The sequence below is a fragment of the Triticum urartu genome, chromosome 2 (genome assembly GCF_003073215.2).
Source record: "Triticum urartu cultivar G1812 chromosome 2, Tu2.1, whole genome shotgun sequence".
Lineage (NCBI taxonomy): Eukaryota > Viridiplantae > Streptophyta > Magnoliopsida > Poales > Poaceae > Triticum > Triticum urartu.
In genome coordinates, this window is record NC_053023.1 from 617345108 (window position 1) to 617359707 (window position 14600).

General features: G+C 49.7%; 1 protein-coding gene across 1 annotated transcript; it reads left to right on the forward strand.

Annotated features, from left to right (window-relative positions):
* Positions 1 to 10899: 10899 nt before the first annotated feature.
* On the forward strand, positions 10900 to 13047 carry LOC125539212 (GATA transcription factor 5-like). Its single transcript, XM_048702589.1, has 3 exons — positions 10900 to 11224; positions 11426 to 11725; positions 11832 to 13047. Exons 1-3 carry the CDS (start codon positions 11057 to 11059, stop codon positions 12660 to 12662), a joined length of 1299 nt encoding a protein of 432 aa, XP_048558546.1. The 5' UTR covers positions 10900 to 11056; the 3' UTR covers positions 12663 to 13047.
* The last annotated feature ends 1553 nt before the right edge of the window (positions 13048 to 14600 follow it).

Here is a 14600-nt window from a genome sequence, read left to right on the forward strand (position 1 = left end):
GTCCGATCACCTTCGATCGCAGGGACCACCCCACTAGTATCCGTCATGGCGGATTTGCCGCACTGGTCCTAGACCCAATCATTGACGGATTTCACCTCACTCGAGTCCTTATGGATGGCGGCAGTAGCCTGAACCTGCTTTATCAGGACACGGTGCGCAAAATGGGTATAGACCCCTCAAGGATCAAACCCACAAAAACGACCTTTAAAGGCGTCATTCCAGGTGTAGAGGCCCATTGCACAGGCTTAATTACACTGTAAGTGGTCTTCGGATCCCCGGATAACTTCCGAAGCGAAGAATTAATCTTCGATATAGTCCCGTTCCGCAGTGGTTATCATGCACTGCTCGGGCGAACCGCATTTGCGAGATTCAATGCGGTGCCGCATTATGCATACCTCAAGCTCAAGATGCCAGGACCTCGTGGGGTTATTACAGTTAATGGAAACACAGAGCGCTCTCTCCGAACGGAGGAGCACACTTCGGCCCTCGCAGCAGAAGCACAAAGCAGCCTCTCAAGGCAATCCACCAGTTCGGCGTTTCAAGACCCGGACACCTTCAAGCGCGCTCGGAGTAATCGGCAACTAGACCGCCTGGCACGATCTGAGCTCGCGTAGCAATCCGTCCCCCACCCTAGTCCCAGCCAAGCGGCGAAATCCGTGCCACACGTACATAATTACGCATTAAAAATACCATGGGCACGGGTGGGGAGGGGGGCACAACTACGGCACGCCCCAAGAGGCGGCCTAAACCGCACTAGGGGCTTCCCGCTCTGTTATTTTTCTCTTTTGGGACTTTAATCTCTAGAAACCCTGTCCGGCAGCATGATTGCCGAACACATGATGCAGCAACCAAGGAGGCAAAAAGCTACGTCACACCACGGAACTACCAGGTGGATTACGATAACGAGTGAAATATTTGCTTTAATACTATTCCTCAGCTTGCCCTTGGAAGGGACATAGTCCTACTCTTTGCTTATCACACTATCTGTATCATCCTACTTTAACGCATCTATTTGAATAAACAATGCATAGCATTAAGACTATTATTGCATTCTTCTTTTTTATATATGTGTTCCTTAATGACGCCTTGCAATCGTACACTTTGGTACGGCTAATACACCAGGGGCTTAAGTACCCCACAATGCGGTGTGAGAAGTCCAAACACTTTCACAAGTGCGGCACCCCGTACTTATAGCATTATATGCATCAGCTCTGAATCATGTCTTTGGTCAAATGTTGGGTTTGCCCGGCTCCTATGTTTTGGTACCTTACGTTCCGCTCTATCAGCTAAGGTAGCGCTAGGAGAACTACTGCGATTGTGCCCCGGTTCTGCTGGGCTAAGCACCTTAGTAGAGAAAGCTAAAACTGACTGTCATGATAAGGCGAGAGGTTGGTCGCTGTTCGGCGAGGTTTCGAGTCCCTAAAGACTTATGCCGCTTAGAGCGATGAGCCGGTCCTGTCCGGCTTAAAGGCGTGTATCGCGCCCCAAATTCGGCCTTCCGAATACCAGGGGCTTCGCCAAAATTTAAAATTATAGAATTCTATGGCTAAGTGAGAGTGATAAAGCATTATTAGTCTGGTTGCCTTGTTCGCTATGCTGAGCACCTCCCTCGAAGGACCCAAACATGGGAACAAGAGTGCTCAGGTTTATCCCGAACACCCCAGCACTCGCGGCATGGGGGCAGAAGCCGAGGACTAGCCATCTCTCAGATTGGATAAACAGCCAAACAGAAGGTAATATTTTAAATTCAAACAAGCATTGCATAGCGCATATGAAACAAGTTTTCATCATACAGGATCACACGAGCAAGTTTACTCAAATATTACATCCTTTGAACATTCGTCCGCTACAAGACGGGCACGCTACAGGACACCCTCAAAATAAATTTTGGGGGTGCGATGCTCCTTGCCCTGCGACGGTCCCTCCTTGATCAGCTTCACGGCGTCTAGCTTGGCCCATTGCACCTTCACGCGGGCGAAAGCCTGGCGTGCACCTACGATGCAGACAGACCGCTTGACGACCTCCAGCCGTGGGCAGGCGTCCACAAGCCGCCTCACCAGGCCAAAGTAGCTGTTCGGAAGGGCGTCGCCAGGCCACAGCCGGACTATAAAGCCCTTCATGGCCTGTTCGGCCGCTTTATGTAGCTCGACCAGCTGCTTTAGCTGGTCGCTCATGGGCACCGGGTGTTCGGTCCCAGTATATTGAGACCAGAACAGCTTCTCCGTTGAGCTCCCCTCCTCGGCCTAGTAAAACTATGCGGCATCCGACACGCAGCGGGGCAAATCTGCGAATGCTCTTGGAGAGCTCCGGATTCGGGTAAGTAACAAGTAATTTACTTTCACATGCTTGTTTTGCATATAGAATGCCTTACCCGCCGCTATTTTCGTCATCGCGTCAATCTCCTGGAGGGCCTTTTGGGCATCGGCCTTGGCACTTTTTGCGCTCTCGAGGGCCGCGGCAAGCTCAGACTCTCGCGTCTTCGAGTCAAGCTCCAACGCCTCGTGCTTCGTCACGAGAGCCTGGAGCTCTTGCTGCACCTCGCCCACACGAGCCTCTTACTTTTCCCGCTCGGTGCGCTCCTAGGCCACTTTATCTTCGGCCTTGGTTAGCGCTTGCTTCAGGGTCGCCACCTCAGTCGTGGCCCCTGGCAAATATACGATGATCCTGTCATTTTGCAATCACGTCTTCTTTTATATATACATATCTATAGACAGGGTATTACTTACCCTTTTTCTCCTCGAGCTTCCTCTTGGCAAGGCCGAGCTCTTTCTTGGACCCCTCGAGGTCCTGCTTCAATGAGGCGACCTCCGCAGTCAGTGCGGCTGAGGCCAGCAGCGAAGCCTGCATATGCATATTGACATACTTAAATTAGACTCCTGCGATATTGTTTGATCCTCTGTTCGGCTTTTCTTTGTGAACACCGAACAGAGCATCAGGGGCTACTGTCTATGCGGTAATATTTTTCCTATATTTTAACACTTACCTCAAAGCCTGTTAGAAGGCTGGCACAGGCTTCAGTCAATCCGCTCTTGGCGGACTGAACCTTCTGGACCACCGCACTCATAATAGTACGGTGCTCCTCGTCGATGGAAGCGCTGCGAAGCGCTCCCAACAGATTGTCCGGTGCCTCTAGATGGACAGAGGTCACCGGCACATGCGCCTTGCCCCTCTTGGAAGGAGGCCGCCTGCCCGAATCCGGAACCGCGGGAGGTTCCGGCGCGGTGTTCGGCTGAGGGCCGAACTCGGAGCCCTCGGGGGCCTTGTCCCCTCTGCTCCCGGAGTTTGTAAGGTCGCCTTGAGGCGCCTCCGGGACCGTCTCCCCTCGATTCGGTGCCTCTTGAGACAATACCTCGGCATCGTCCACAGGGCAAGGGGAGGTGGCGGTCGGAAGTGGATCGCTATCCATATCCGACGAGCCCAGGGAGCCGTCCGACGATACATCGATACTGGCTCGTGGCGGCCTGCATAATCATATTCGGCGTTAGGGGAAGCGGTGCGCAAAAGGATACTATGAGTTACTCTGGTGTCCGAATACTTACGACCTCCCCAGGGGCTTGGCCCTGGGTAACCACTCGTCTTTGCCTTCGGTGACGGTGGTGGAACTGTCCGGAAGGAGAGTCCTTCCCTTCTTGGACCCTCCGGCCTCCCCAGTTGGGGCGGCCTTCCTTTTCTTGTCTCCCCCAACTGGAGGGGGAGCATCTTCTCCTTCCTCCTCGTCTTCAGGGAGGAGTGCGCCACAGAGTCATCGGACGGTTTGTCCGATGACGCCTGGCGCCGGGAACTCTTTCGGGTTCCCTTGGCCTTCTTGGTATTCTCCGGCACCTTGTAAGGAGCCGAAGTCAGCATCTCCGTCAGGAGAGCGCCCGCAGTGTCTTCGGGCAAAGGGGCCGGACAGTTAATCTGCTCTGATGTCTCCACCCAGTCCTGTCAAAGGCATGGAGATCAGACCCCGCACATGATTAAGCTAGGTGAAATAAATATCCTACGGGATATATTGAACTCACCGAACGCGCTAGGCGCTTTGCGCTTAGCCCGCGGTCCTCGGCGAGAGAAGGAGGGACCTCGGCGCCCTCGAACAGCACCTTCCAGGCGTCCTTGTGCGTCGTATCGAAGAGCTCGCTCAGAGTCTGGTGCTGGGCCGGGTCGAACTCCCACAAGTTAAAACCCCGTTGTTGACACGGGAGGATCCGACTGATGAGCATGACCTAGACTATGTTGACGAGCTTGAGCTTCTTGCTCGCCATACTCCGGATACATTTCTGGAGTCCATCTAGCTCCACCGATGAACCCCACGACAAGCCCTTCTCTTTCCAGGAAGTGAGCCGTGTAGGGAATCCGGATTGAAACTCGGGGGCCGCCACCCATTTGGCGTCGCGTGGCTCGGTGATGTAGAACCACGCCGATTGCCACCCCTTTATGGTCTCCACAAAGGAGCCTTCAAGCCATATAACATTGGGCATCTTGCCCACCATGGCTCCACCGCATTCCTCTTGTTGACCTCCCACCACCTTCGGCTTGATATTGAGGGTCTTTAACCATAGGCCGAAGTGGGGCCGGATGCGGAGGAAAGCCTCACACACGACGATGAACGTCGAAATGTTGAGGACGGAGTTCGGGGCCAGATCATGAAAGTCCAGCCCATAGTAGAACATGAGACCACGGACGAATGGATGTAGGGGAAAACCCCAGTCCGCGGAGGAAGTGGTGGAGGAAAACTACCCTCTCGGGAGGTTCCGGGTAGGGACGATCTGCCCCACGGCGGGCAGCCGATGCGCGATATTCGCGGCTAAGTATTCGGCTCTGCGCAGCTTCTTGATATGACCCTCCGTAACAGAGGAAGCCATCCGTTTGCCTCCCGCTCCGGACATGTTTGGAGAAGGTTGAGGGAAAGGATGTGGACTTGGGTGTTGGAGCTCGAGTGCGTGAAAATGGATGAGCAAAGGAGGAAGAAGGCGCGGATGAAAAGGTGAATCCTTATCCCTTTATATGAGCGGACGAAACTAAGCATTCTCACTAGCCTGGTAAAACTCGCTTATCCCCCAAGCGCTGTAATCGATGGCGCGGTTGGGTTACCCACACCCGTATTGATGAGAATCCCATGATAAGGGGACACGATCTCTGCTTTGACAAGACGTGTCAAAAACCGCCTCGCGTTATGTGCGGGGCTAGTTGAAGGAAATGGTTCGAATAATCACTGGGCCATGACATAATGTCGTGTTGCCAAAACAAGTCAGCAAATTAGATCTGTGGAAATATTATTCTCTCTGCGGTGGTATGTGGAACTTATTTTGCAGGGCCGGACACTATCCTTGTATGCAAATTCTTCTGTGATGTATTCGGAGGAGGAACCCGCCTTGCAATGCCGAAGACAATACTGCGTGCCGGACTCATCGTCATTGAAAGCCTAGTTGAGGGGCTACTGAGGGAGTCCTGGATTAGGGGGTCTCCGGACAGCCGGACTATATCCTTTGGTCGGACTGTTAGACTATGAAGATATAAGATTGAAGACTTCGTCTCGTGTCCGGATGGGACTCTACTTGGTGTGGAAGGTAAGCTAGGCAGTACGAATATGGATATCTCCTCCTTTTGTAACCGACCTTGTGTAACCCTAACCCTCTCCGGTGTCTATATAAACCGGAGGGTTTTAGTCCGTAGGACAACAACTACAACATACAATCATACCATAGGCTAGCTTCTAGGGTTTAGCCTCTCTGATCTCGTGGTAGATCTACTCTTGTACTACCCATATCATCAATATTAATCAAGCAGGACGTAGGGTTTTACCTCCATCAAGAGGGCCCAACCTGGGTAAAACTTCGTGTCCCATGCCTCCTGTTACCATCCGCCTTAGACGCACAGTTCGGGACCCCCTACCCGAGATCCGCCGGTTTTGACACCGACAACAAGACTATATGATTTTGTAGGGATAACTTTCTTTAGCGTGGATATTTTGAAAGACATGATTGTTTGTTAGTATACCTTATTATTATTGTTCTTTATGTCAAACTATAGACAACTGTTATCAATCATTTGGAACTTAATATTCATTCCATAAAGAGAAATCACATGATGAACATGATAGTAGCATTCCACATCAAAAATTCTGTTTTTATCATTTACATACTCGAGGACGAGCAAGAATTAAGCTTGGGGATTCTTGATACACCTCCAATGTATCTATAATTTTTTTTATTGTTCCATGCTATTATAGTATCAATCTTGGATGTTTTATATGCAATTATATATCATTTTTTGGGACTAACCTATTAACCTAGGGCCCAGTGCCAGTTGCTGTTTTTTTGCTTGTTTTCGGCTTTCCAGGAAATCAATATCAAATAGACTCCAAAGGGAGAAAAAAAATGGATTAATTTTTTCTGGACCAGAAGAGACCCTAGAATGTTCGGGAGAAGACCTGACGAGCCACGAGGGAGCGACAAGCTCAGGAGGCGTGCCCCAGGGGGATGCCCCCATGCTTGTGGGCCCCTCGTGGCACCTCTTGACCTAATCCCGCCTCTATAAATTTTCAAAAATTCCCCTGACATCAGAGAGGCATCCAAAATACATTTACCGCCGCCGCAAGTTTCTATTCTCACGAGATCCCATCAGGAGGCCTTCTCCGGTACTCTGCCGGAGGGGGAATCGACCACGGAGGGAATTTACATCAACCTTGTTGCCCTTATGATGATGTGTGAGTAGTTTACCACAGACCTACGGATCCATAGTTAGTAGCTAAATGGCTTCTTCTCTCTTTGATCTTCAATACAATGTTCTCCTGAATGTTCTTGGAGATCTATTTGATGTAATGACTTTCTGCGGTGTGTTTGTTCGGATCCGATGAATTGTGAGTTTATGATTAGATTATCCATGAAAATTATTTGAGTCTTTTGTGAACTCTTTTATGCATGATAGTTATAGCTTTGTATTTCTCTTTGATATATTGATTTGGTTTGGCCAAATAGATTGATTTTTCTTGCAATGGGAGAGGTGCATCGTGATGGGTTCGATCTTGCGGTGCTCAATCCCAGTGACAGAAAGGGACATAACACGTATTTTTGTCGTTCCCATTAAGGATAAAAAGATGAAGTTTATTCATACATGGGTTTACTTTGTCTACATCATGTCATCTTGCTTAAGGAGTTACTCCGTTCTTTATGAACTTAATACTCTAGATGCATGCTGGATAGCGATTGATGTGTGGAGTAATAGTAGTAGATGCATGGAGGAGTCAGTCTACTTGTCTCAGACGTGATGCCTTTATACATGATCATTGCCTTGGATGTCATCATGATTATTTGCTTTTCTATCAATTGCCCAGCACTAATTTGTTTACCCACCATATGCTATTTTCAAGAGAGAAGCCTCTAGTGAAAATTATGGCCCCCGGATCTACTTTTTATCATATATTTAAATCAAAAAATATCTTGCTGCAGTTTTTCTTTGTTTATTTTATTTTGTGTTTTAATTATCTATCTATCACTGCGAGATTTGATCCTTGCAATTAACCGCTGAGTGTTGGGTGCAAGTATTTTTTTATTTTGTGTGTAGGTACTGCTAACGAGGTGTTGCGTGGTTCTCCTACTGGATTGATAACCTTGGTTCTTAACTGAGGGAATTACTTATCTCTACTGTACCGCATCATCCTCTCCTCTTTGAGGAAATCCCAACGCAGCTCACAAGTAGCACAAATCATATAATCCTTTCATGCTTCTTCCATTGGTGTACATTCTGGTATGATAGCTAATTAACAAAGATTAAAGTTGGTCTTTTACTGACCTGGAATAAAGAAGCAAGTGCAGAACTTTCTTACTGAATGTGCAATTTGATAGAGAGGAAAAGTTCAACATTGTCAATACCCAGGTCTACTATGAACAAATTCCTCCTCCTAAACAAGCTTGGTCTAAGATCACAAAGGATGTTATTGAAGGATTGCCTAGAGGATCATGTAAAGATGCCATATTGGTCACCGTGGATAGATACATAAAATATGTTAATTTTGTGGTCCTACCCACCCCTACCCCATTCACACTGTTGCACAAGCATTCATTAAGGGTGTCTTCAAGTGACATCCCCCAACAAGCATCATCACTGATAGAGGTAGAATATTTACAAAATCAAAAGTAATATGTGGCAAGGAGTGCTCAGTGCTCATAGCCATGAACGTGCAACTCAAGCCCAGTACAAATTACCACCCACAGACAGATGGGCAACCAGAGAGGGTGAATCAAATGTTTGGAATTTACCTGAAGGGTATGTCTTCCCAAGAATTCCATAAATGGGCTGGCTAACAATCATTTGCAGAGTGGTTGTACAACACTTCCTGTCATACTTCTGCCTAAGGTATCCCCCTTTCAAACCCTATATGGATATGCCCCCGGCCAGTGAAGTAGTAGTGCCTAGGCCTACATATTATGATGCTAAAAACTTCTTCCAAGACAACCAACAAACTCCGAATAAACTGGAGCACGGTTTGAAGCAAGCTTAAGAGAGAATGAAAAAAATATCCTGACAAAAATATCCTGTTTTTTAAGCAAGATATTAAGATTCACCCGGTTTCCCATGTAGGTCGGCTCAGAAGACATCAAGGTTCACATGTTCTTCATAACCAACAACTGCCACTCATTGGAATCGATGAAAAAAAATAGAACTGAACCAATACAGATGATGAAAACAAGATCTCTACAAAGAAACAAAGTGTAGGTCATAGAATAGCTGATACAATGGCCTAACTTAGCTCTAGATGAAACTTCTTGGGAAGATGCCAACTTCATTAAAAAGATATTTTTGGATTTTTCTAAATGGACCATCAAAGAGTGGTTCCTTGATTGAACTACTCGGGGGCAAGTGTTGGCTTAGGGGAGATCATTGTCAGATTTCGAAACTGAATATGATCTTTATGGGCAGGGGGGTTATCCTGTTAAGCCAGATAAGATTCGAGGGCTCTTTATGAAGATTGAACGACCGAGATACATCCATGAGATCTTATGGCTATCGTTCATCATCTGGTAAAGGTTCGCTGCGTTTCACTTCAGGCTAATCATGTTTACTTTTAGTTAACTATAACTCCCCATCTGAGAGTTGTAAGCCACATAAGTTGAAGCTGTGAAATGAGAACATATCGAGAAATATTCCAAAACCTTAGTGTTTACTTTACTTGTTATTACGATTCCGTGGCCATGATAGCAAAAAATTTCAATTAATTAAGAGCACTCGACATCCGGAGTTGTTTTATCTGGTAAATCCCCCTCAGACTTGACAATAGGTTATATATAATTAACACAAGAAATGTACTTTCTAAGCAAATATGGACAAGATCAGTATACTTCTAAGTTTCTCCATATTTGCAATATCTAACTGGTTGTATTTGTATGATTCCATACTTGTTTCTTTTTCTAGCTCCCCCCTCCCGAGATTTCTTCCAAGCCCCGCCACTGCCGGCTCGAAGGTACCAGCTTTAAGAGCCCACCCGTGTGAAGCAAACTAGAGTAAGGCAATTTCGTGAACTAAGGTCGTGAGTTTCAGTCCCACTGTTACGGTTTCTCACCAGGTTCAGAGGTACCAACCAACCTGCAAATGCGAAATTTTCGAGAATAGAGATATTTTCACGAGAGCACTCGAGATTGATTACAAATTTGACAATAAACCGCCCATAGATTTAAGTGTAATGATCTTGTTTAATTTAATGTAGTAGCTGCATTTTTGGACTGAATGTAGAAATTGGCCCACTAAAAACCTATGAAAATTTTACTATTAGTGCCTATGTTGGCTTTTCTCAGTTTTTAGTGGTCATCATTGATGCAGTCCAATCATAGAGGGACCAAACCATGAAATGTTTGATAAAGCACTATGCACATAATCTTGACGTTAATCAACAAAAACCCAATAGATAGACACACTTTCTACGCGGCTTTCGTACTACTATCAAACCCAATAGATAGTACCATTGTTTTGTAGATGGTTGATGCGTGCCACATTTTTGTGCCATCGTATTAAAAACGCCAATGGTTTTAAATGAGTATAGACAATATAAATATCGTTCACTGTTGGAGCACCAACCAACCACTATTTTGCAAATCTTGGAGTAGCATAATTATTTGTCAAAAGTGGAAGCTGCCTGTATTCTGCGCCGGTATACAGGAAATCGTCATCAGTTTAAAGTGAATGGACGATATACATGCTGCTCCACCATAGTCACACCTTTTTTAGTGCATGCATACACACAAGTGTGTACTCCTCCAAGATTTGTATGAATGCAGCATATCTTTGTACACATGGGTACGATACGATACAACATATTTACCCGCAACAGAAAAAAAAAAGATACATCATATTTACAGTTGTAGGCCCGCGTGTCCACAGCACGAAAATGAAAAAAAAAAGGAGAGAAGAAAAGATATGCAGGGAGCGTCAGCATATCCGGCGCGGATCGAAGGAATTCAAAGGGCGCCCAAATCCAATTCGAACCTTTCCGCACTCGCGTTTCAAAAATGACGCCATTTATGATTTTCGCTCGGACCGGAGGGAAGGCATCGCGGCTGGCCCACCACGTGTCCCCCGGCGGCCACTAATCGCTCACCCACTTTACCTTAACCCACCCACAGGCCCCGAAGAGAAGAACGGAACCACCCCGTCGTCTCGTCGCCCACGCAGCACGACAATCACGACGACGCGGGGCGGTGGAAAACACAGAGACGACGAGACCGCTGCGCTGTTACCGGTAGCGTCACCCTTCTTTTCCGCCTCCGTTTCTTCCTTTTTTATAAAGAAGATTTTTATAAAGAGGATGAGTTCGAAGGCCAGGGTCTACACACACAGTAGAAAAAAAATGAGTAGGCGAGTCGACCGATACCGAGAAGATAGTAGCGAGGTGGAGACATAAAAATAAAGATAGAAACGGTTCGGGGGGAGCACCAAAGGCCAAAGAAAAGGAGCGGACGAGACGAAAAATTTGGAGTGCGGGAGGAGGGAAGCCGGAGGTGGAGTGAAATGCGAGAAAGGGGAGGGGCGTGAGGCGACACTGCTCGCATTTGTTGTGCCCACGGACTTTGGCAGCCATTCAATGCTCCACCAAACGCTCACCCCTTCTTCCCTTGCCTTCTCCGCCTCCGCTTCCCCCGACCCTCTCCCCTTCGCCTCAAACGCCAGCCCCGCCGCCGCCGCCGCCGCCGCCGCGACCACCCTTCGCCCCTCGGCCATGCCGTCCTACGCGCACCACCACAGCTCTCTGGTAAGGAGGGAGGGGGATTACGGGGGCGAGAGAGATAGAGATAGAGATAGATAGAGAGAGAATCTTTTGTTGATTTTTCTTTTTTGTTGTAAGTTTTTTTCGGAGTGGAAGGAAGGAAACGAGCGTTCTTTCTCTTTCTCTCAACTTGTGGTTCTTGGTTCCGGGAATTTATGATTTTCCTCTGTATGTTGGGGCGTGAAGGACGAGAGGATGGACGCCCTCAAGGGCAGTAGCCGCCAGGAGGAGACGCCCGACGAGGCCGCCGCCGCCGCCGAGGCGCCGGCGGCCTGGGGCTTCGCCGAGCGGGACGGCTTCTCCGTCGAGGACCTGCTGGACCTTGAGGAGTTTTGCGAGCCGGATAAGGACGGCGCCGACGAGCCCGAGGAGGCTCCGGCCGCCGACGTGAAGGAGGAGAAGTTGAACGACGGGCCCAACCAGCCCGTCGTGTCGTATGAGCTCGCCCCTCCGGCGCCGCCCGCGCCGGAGATTGTTGACCTGCCGGTGAGGTTTCAAGGCAACTTTGACCGCTTCTCGCGGCTTTTTCCAGGCTTTTGTCGTACGTGGTGAAATTAATTATTTCTTCCTGCCTTGCTGTGTGTTTCCGCAGGCGCATGACGTCGAGGAGGAGCTCGAGTGGGTGTCCCGTATCATGGACGACTCGCTCTCCGAGCTGCCCCCGCAGCCGGCGCCGCCCGCGTCGATGATGGCCTCGTTGGCGCCACGCCCGCCGCAGCACCGGCTACCCCAGCGACACCCGCTACCGCAGCGGCACCCGCAGGATGGAGCGTACCGCGCTCTGCCGTCCATGTCCGACCCTATGCGGACTCCGACCATATGCGCGCTGTCCACGGAGGCGCTGGTTCCGGTCAAGGCGAAGCGCAGCAAGCGCTCTCGGGCGTCGGGGTGGTCGCTCTCGGGCCCCGCGCCGGACTCCACCTCGTCCTCGTCGACCACCACCACCTCCTCCTGCTCCTCGTCGGCGTCCTTCTCGCCCTACTTCCTGCTGGACACGCCGCACTTCGGCGCCTCGGAGCTCATGGAGGAGTACAACATCCTGCCGCCGCCGGCCAAGAAGTCCAAGCACGGCAAGAGCAGCAAGCAGAAGGCCAAGAAGCGCGGGCGCAAGCCCAAGAACCTCCCCGCCCACCCGTCCAGCGCCACGGAGGCCACCCAGAGCGACCGGCGCTGCAGCCACTGCGGCGTGCAGAAGACCCCGCAGTGGCGCGCGGGGCCGGAGGGCGCCAAGACGCTGTGCAACGCGTGCGGCGTGCGCTACAAGTCCGGCCGGCTGCTCCCCGAGTACCGCCCGGCGTGCAGCCCGACGTACGTGAGCAGCGTCCACTCCAACTCCCACCGCAAGGTGCTCGAGATGAGGCGCAAGAAGGAGGACGGCCCGCTCACAGTCACCGCCACCGCGCCCGCCGTGGCGTCGTTCTAGCTCGCTCGCTGGCTGGCTGGCTGGCCACTCCGTCCGCGGTGGCTGTACATTTTCCCGCCCGTATCAGTCTTTGTACTACCGTACTCGAACCCTTTTTCTTCCATTTCTCTGCTAGTATCATCATCATCATGATCATCACCCGAGTAGTACCGTTTGGAGATTAATTAGAGTCCAGCAGGTTTAGGTCATGTTAGGTTTTAGGAATTCGGCCCCTCCAACTCCATCACCTTCATTAGCTTGTTAGGGTACTAAGTACTGCTACAGCAGCAGCAGTGCAGCACTAGCGCAGAACTTTATTTCCAGCTTTGTCCCAAGGAGTTTTTCTATGAGCTAGCATGTGTTTGCTAGTGTAGTGTAAATCAATGGCGGTGCTTAGCTTTTACCATCATCAGGGTTGAAGAAACCAAGAACCTTTCCCTTTGGGGTGAAGGAAAAGAGGAGAGACGAGAAGAGAGCAACGCACCGGCGAACCAAGCGGGTGCCCGATGCGTGCACCCTTGGATACATCACATGGTGTTGTCACATGTAACAGCATGATGCATGCTTAGTTTTAGGAGCAGAGCAGACAGTTGAGGGCTTGGGACAGCGAGAGGTAGAAGTAGATGGATGCTGCAAGCAACCATGCTCCGCTGTCTGTTTCGTGTAGATGGAGTATTGTTCATGGATGGCCCTGCTAATTTTCTCTCTCAGTCCAATGAATCATGCAGCGGTGTGGCCCTTCGCGGTGTAACTGTTTGAAAAGACGAACCATTACTACTATGGCCAGGAGGCGCGCCTGTCTTTTTGGCTCGGTTATTATATCGGCTTCCGTGCTGGCTCTGTTCTTGTACTCCTACATAGCTTTGGACCTTTGGTGCAGCAGCTGCTGCTGCTGGTGCATGCACTGAGATGCTTCTCCCTCGTGATTCAGTACCGCCATGTCCCCACGCGATGGTTTGAAATTTCCACGGCGCGGCGAGATTTTTTCAGGCCGGCCGGCCGGCACTGTTGGTGACAGCAGCGATGCGTGGTGCACTCGGAGTGGGACCCCAGCGGCTCCAACTTATTTCCGACCTAACCAGAGGCCGTAATCGTAATGGGGCACTGACGTGGTGAGTGCGACCGGCGCCTTCCTCCGTCGCTGCCTTGCCTCGCTTTGCGCTGCACAACCCGGCTCCGGCTCCGGCGCCCACTTGGCCCGGCGGCCAGCGCCCCTGGCGCGCGGGCCCCACTTGCCCCCCACACTAACCTCATGTCGTCTTATCTTAAGCACGTACGCAATGGCTTTAGTTTCTGATGTTCCTTTCTTGCATTCTGATCCGTCTTCGTTTCTTCTCTCCTCCAGGGCTAAATCCATCTTTGGATTTCAGAGTACTTTCTTTGTGGTTAGCTCTGCCTGCTGCTCTGCTTAATTGCGCATCTATTGTCATGCCCTGTGGACACAGGACCGCAGCAGAGCCTGACAGTACTTGCATTAGTTTTGTTTAGAAGACGGTACTAGTTGCATAAGTATGGGGAGGTGCATGTGCTGTGAACTCCTGTTCATGGGCAGCCCGAGCCAAAAAAACCCAGCAACTGGGCCGGGCTTGGGCTCCACTTCTCCGCCCGAAGCATGGTTAGGAAGCCGGAAAAAGGCCCAAAGTGACAAAAAATATTTTAATTCAGAAATAGGCATATTTTTTTCTAATATCATCATAATGGTTATTTTAATTGAGTAACTGTACTGTCCTTGTGTTTTGGGCCAGGCCGAGCTCGGGTTTAGGATTTTCAGTTCCAAAAAAGCCCAAAATATGAACCGACCCAGAGGATGATCCAGTCTACTCCAAGGTAAGCCCCGAAAAATGGCAACCGATGTGTAGTGTGGACTCAAAAATTTCTTGGGAGGTTAGACTCAAAAATTAAACTGGGTGGAGTGTGGTGTGTCGAAAAAAAGGATTTTAGCCTTTTGACCTATATCAT

Bases quoted from the DNA above. Each gene is read 5' to 3' on its own strand.
- LOC125539212 (XM_048702589.1), top strand. From the start codon at position 11,057: ATGCTCCACCAAACGCTCACCCCTTCTTCCCTTGCCTTCTCCGCCTCC. The intron at 11,225-11,425 runs GTAAGGAGGGAG...TGGGGCGTGAAG, and splicing joins CGCACCACCACAGCTCTCTG to GACGAGAGGATGGACGCCCT. The intron at 11,726-11,831 runs GTGAGGTTTCAA...GTGTTTCCGCAG, and splicing joins CGGAGATTGTTGACCTGCCG to GCGCATGACGTCGAGGAGGA.